This window comes from Blennius ocellaris, assembly GCF_963422515.1.
Source record: "Blennius ocellaris genome assembly, contig: SCAFFOLD_77, whole genome shotgun sequence".
In the NCBI taxonomy this organism is placed as follows: Eukaryota; Metazoa; Chordata; class Actinopteri; order Blenniiformes; family Blenniidae; genus Blennius; species Blennius ocellaris.
Genome location: NW_027662247.1, coordinates 200001 through 205000, shown reverse-complemented (window position 1 = coordinate 205000; position 5000 = coordinate 200001). Strand labels below are relative to the sequence as shown.

The window sequence follows — 5000 nt, the reverse complement described above, 5'->3', positions numbered from 1 at the left end:
GAGAGCGTCCTCCATCTGGGACACGTCGCTGAGGACACAGGACACAGGTCACACAGGCCACGCCCCCTCCCCACAGTGAGGTCACACAGGCCACGCCCCCTCCCCCCCCACAGTGAGGTCTCACAGGCCATGCCCCCTCCCCACAGTGAGGTCACACAGGCCACGCCCCCTCCTCACAGTGAGGTCACACAGGCCAAGCCCCCTCCCCCCCACAGTGAGGTCTGACAGGCCACGCCCCCTCCCCACAGTGAGGTCACACAGGCCACGCCCCCCTCCCCACAGTGAGGTCACACAGGCCATGCCCCCTCCCCACCGTGAGGTCACACAGGCCACGCCCCCTCCCCACAGTGAGGTCACACAGGCCACGCCCCCTCCCCACAGTGAGGTCACACAGGCCACGCCCCCTCCAGAGGTCACTGACCTCTTCCCCGGCGCTGCACAGAACTCGGTGTAATACTTGATCTTGGGTTCGGTTCCGCTCGTTCTCAATGTGGCGACGACGCCGTTCTGCAGCGTGAAGGTGATCATGTGACCGCTGCTCGCCACCGGGAGGACCTGCACACGTTAACAGGTTAACAACTCGTTAACAACAGCTTACATGAGGTATTGAAACTCACTGCTGATCAAACTAAACCCTGGGTTAGGGTAGGTCAGGTTAAGGTTTGATTAGGTGAGGTTAAGGTTTGGTTAGGTGAGGTTAAGGTTTGGCTAGGTTAAGGTTTGGTTAGGTTAGGTTAAGGGTTAGGTTAGGTTAAGGGTTAGGTTAAGGTTTGGTTAGGTGAGGCTAAGGTTTGGTTAGGTGAGGTTAAGGTTTGGTTAGGTTAGGTTAAGGGTTAGGTTAGGTTAAGGGTTAGGTTAAGGGTTAGGTTAAGGTTTGGTTAGGTGAGGTTAAGGTTTGGTTAGGTGAGGTTAAGGTTAAGGTTAGGTTAAGGGCAAGGTTAGGTTAGGTTAAGGGTTAGGTTAGGGTTAGGTTAAGGTTAGGATAAGTTAAGGTTAGGTTATGGTTTGGTTAGTTTATGGTTAGGTTAAGGTTAGGTTAGGATTAGGCTAGGTTTAGGTTAAGGTTAGGTTAAGGTTAGGGTTAGGTTAGGTTGGGGTTAGGTTAGGTTATGGTTAGGTTAGGATTAGGTTAGGTTTAGGTTGGGGTTAGGTTAGGATTAGGTTAAGGTTAGGGTTAGGTTATGGTTAGGTTAGGTTAAGGTTAGTATAGGTTGGGGTTAGGTTTAGGGTTAGGTTATGGTTAGGTTAGGTTGGGGTTAGGTTAGGTTAGGTTTAGGTTAAGGTTAGGGTTAGGCTATGGTTAGGTTAGGTGAAGGTTAATGTTAGGTTAAGGTTATGGTTAGGTTAGGGTTAGGTTAGGTTGGGGTTAGATTTAGGGTTAGGATATGGTTAGGGTTAGGTTATGGTTAAGGTTAGGTTAGGTTGGGGTTAGGTTTAGGGTTAGGTTAAGGTTAGGGTCAGGTTAGGTTGAGGTTAGGTTATGGCTAGGTTAGGTTAAGGTTAGGGTTAGGTTGGGGTTAGGTTTAGGGTTAGGTTAGGTTGGGGTTAGGTTATGGTTAGGTTAAGGTTAGATTAGGTTGGGGTTAGGTTATGGTTAGGTTAAGGTTAGGTTAGGTTGGGGTTAGGTTTAGGGTTAGGTTATGGTTAGGTTAGGTTAAGGTTAGGGTTAGGTTAGGTTGGGGTTAGGTTTAGGGTTAGGTTATGGTTAAGGTTAGGGTTAGGTTAGGTTGGGGTTAGGTTTAGGGTTAGGTTATGGTTAGGTTAGGTAACCCTCAGTAGCCCTAACCCTGTTCGTTTTCACTGGAAAACTTCCAAACCAACCAAGTCCCGGCGTCCCGGCACTAAGCCCCGCCCCCGGTATTGAGCCCCGCCCCCACCGACTCTGAGCTCTTACAGATCTGCCATCTGGTTGGCTGCTGTCGTATCCCGTGGTAACGTCTCGCACGTGGACGATCTGGACGCCATTACACGTCTTCGGATACGAAGAGTCTCCATCAAAGTTCCTGATCCGCTTGAAGATGGACCGGATGGTGGGGGGGTGGGGACAGGTGACGTAGGACGTCCTGGACAAGTGGTAGCCATACCTGAGGACAGAAGAGGACAGGAAAGGACAGGGGAGGAGAGGAGAGGTGGTTACATGTGAGGACAGATGAGGAAAGACGAGGACAGGAGAGGATGGTGGTGACAGGAGAGGACAGACGAGGACAGGAAAGGACAGGGGAGGACAGGTGAGGACAGGAGAGGATAGGTGAGGACAGTAGGACAGAAGAGGACAGGTGAGGACAGGAGAGGACCGGTGAGGACAGGAGAGGATAGGTGAGGACAGGAGGACAGAAGAGGACAGGAGAGGATAGGTGAGGACAGAAGAGGACATGTGAGGGCAGGAGAGGACAGGATAGGAGAGGTGGTGACAGAAGAGGACAGGTGAGGACAGGAGAGGACCGGTGAGGAGAGGACAGGAGAGGACCGGTGAGGACAGAAGAGGACAGGGGTGGACAGGAGAGGACCAGTGAGGACAGAAGAGGACAGGAGAGGACCGGTGAGGACAGAAGAGGACAGGGGAGGACAGGAGAGGACAGAAGAGGACAGGATAGGAGAGGTGGTGACAGAAGAGGACAGGTGAGGACAGGAGAGGACCGGTGAGGACAGGGGAGAACAGGAGAGGACCAGTGAGGACAGAAGAGGACAGGAGAGGACCGGTGAGGACAGGAGAGGACAGGCGACGACAGGAGAGGACCGGTGAGGGCAGGAGAGGACAGGAGAGGACAAGAGAGGACAGGTACGTCTGGTAGATGTGTCCCAGCTGCTGTCTCAGACTGCGGTCCTCGTGGTGGAGGTAGGAGGACATCTCCGCCACGACCACGGCTGAACTCACGCCGTCTTTCTCCGGGACCAACGAGCCGCACAGGAACCCTGCGGAGGACGGAGGGGGCGGAGTCACCGCCCAGCCCCGCCCACTGGCCGAGGGCCAATGGGAGTGAGGCGGGGGGACGGAGGGGGCGGAGTTACCGATGGACTCCTCGAAGGCGAAGATCACGTTGTGTCCCCTGCTGGACAGTTCCTGGATCCGGTTCCCGATCCACTTGAAGCCCGGCAGCGTCTCCTGGGGACAGAGGACGCCGTCGTCACAGCGGCGGCCGTCCACCGTCGCCGTGACGACGGCGGCCTCTGTTCGGCTGAAAGGGCGTCTCACCTCGAAGTGGAAGCCCTCGATCCGAGCGAAGGCCTGCAGGATCTTGGAGGACACGGTGGTGGACAACATGTAGACCCGGTCCCGGTCCGCCGGGTCCGGGTGGGTCTGGACCCAGTTCAGGAACATCCACCAGCCGAGCAGCGCCGCTAGCTCGTTACCGGAGAACACCGTCCAACCACCGCTAGGGACACACACAGGACAGGAAGTACACCTGTTGACAGGAAGTACACCTGGAGCAGACAGGAAGTACACCTGGAGCACACAGGAAGTACACCTGTTGATAGGAAGTACACCTGGAGCAGACAGGAAGTACACCTGGAGCACACAGGAAGTACACCTGTTGATTGGAAGTACACCTGGAGCAGACAGGAAGTACACCTGGAGCACACAGGAAGTACACCTGTTGATAGGAAGTACACCTGGAGCAGACAGGAAGTACACCTGGAGCACACAGGAAGTACACCTGTTGATAGGAAGTACACCTGGAGCACACAGGAAGTACACCTGTTGACAGGAAACACCTGGAGCACACAGGAAGTACACCTGGAGCACACAGGAAGTACACCTGTTGACAGGAAGTACACCTGGAGCACACAGGAAGCACACCTGGAGAGGACAGGAAGTACACCTGTTGACAGAAAGTACACCTGGAGCCGACAGTAAGTACGCCTGGAGCAGATAGTAAGTACACCTGGAGAGGACAGGAAGTACTCCTGGAGACGACAGGAAGTACACCTGTTGACAGGAAGTACACCTGGGGCACACAGGAAGTACACCTGGAGACGACAGGAAGTACACCTGTTGACAGGAAGTACACCTGGAGCAGACAGGAAGTACACCTGGAGCACACAGGAAGCACACCTGTTGACAGGAAGTCCACCTGGAGCACACAGGAAGTCCACCTGGAGCAGACAGGAAGTACACCTGGAGCACACAGGAGGTACACCTGTTGACAGGAAGTACACCTGTTGACAGGAAGTACACCTGGAGCAGGCAGGAAGTACACCTGGAGCACACAGGAGGTACACCTGTTGACAGGAAGTACACCTGGAGCACACAGGAAGTCCACCTGTTGACAGGAAGTCCACCTGGAGCAGACAGGAAGTACACCTGGAGCACACAGGAAGGACACCTGTTGACAGGAAGTACACCTGGAGCACACAGGAAGTCCACCTGGAGCAGACAGGAAGTACACTTGAAGCAAACAGGAAGTCCACCTGAAGCACACAGGAAGTCCACCTGGAGCACACAGGAAGTCCACCTGGAGCACACAGGAAGTCCACCTGGAGCAGACAGGAAGTACACCTGTTGACAGGAAGTACACCTGGCACACACAGGAAGTACACCTGGAGCAGACAGGAAGTACACCTGGAGCACACAGGAAGTACACCTGTTGACAGGAAGTACACCTGGAGCACACAGGAAGTACACCTGGAGCAGACAGGAAGTACACCTGGAGCAGACAGGAAGTACACTTGAAGCAAACCGGAAGTACACCTGAAGCACACAGGAAGTACACCTAGAGCAGACAGGAAGTCCACCTGGAGCACACAGGAAGTCCACCTGGAGCAGACAGGAAGTACACCTGTTGACAGGAAGTACACCTGGCGCACACAGGAAGTACACCTGGAGCAGACAGGAAGTACACCTGGAGCAGACAGGAAGTACACCTGGAGCACACAGGAAGTCCACCTGGAGCAGACAGGAAGTACACCTGGAGCAGACAGGAAGTACACTTGAAGCAAACAGGAAGTCCACCTGAAGCACACAGGAAGTACACCTGGAGCAGACAGGAAGTCCACCTGGA

The 5000-nt window shown here is 54.4% G+C and overlaps 1 protein-coding gene across 1 annotated transcript in view; it reads right to left on the bottom strand.

The window, feature by feature from the left end:
* pgm2l1 (phosphoglucomutase 2-like 1) overlaps positions 1 to 5000 on the bottom strand; it is a 12750-nt gene that overhangs the window by 260 nt on the left and 7490 nt on the right. The window contains exons 9-14 of the mRNA XM_080521402.1: positions 3194 to 3374; positions 3010 to 3103; positions 2784 to 2913; positions 1895 to 2084; positions 422 to 555; positions 1 to 28 (exon numbers count right to left, since the gene is read on the bottom strand). The exon at positions 1 to 28 is cut by the window's left edge and continues 260 nt beyond it. Of these exons, the coding sequence (XP_080377528.1) occupies positions 1 to 28; positions 422 to 555; positions 1895 to 2084; positions 2784 to 2913; positions 3010 to 3103; positions 3194 to 3374 (757 nt within the window). The remainder of the gene's footprint in view (positions 29 to 421; positions 556 to 1894; positions 2085 to 2783; positions 2914 to 3009; positions 3104 to 3193; positions 3375 to 5000) is intronic.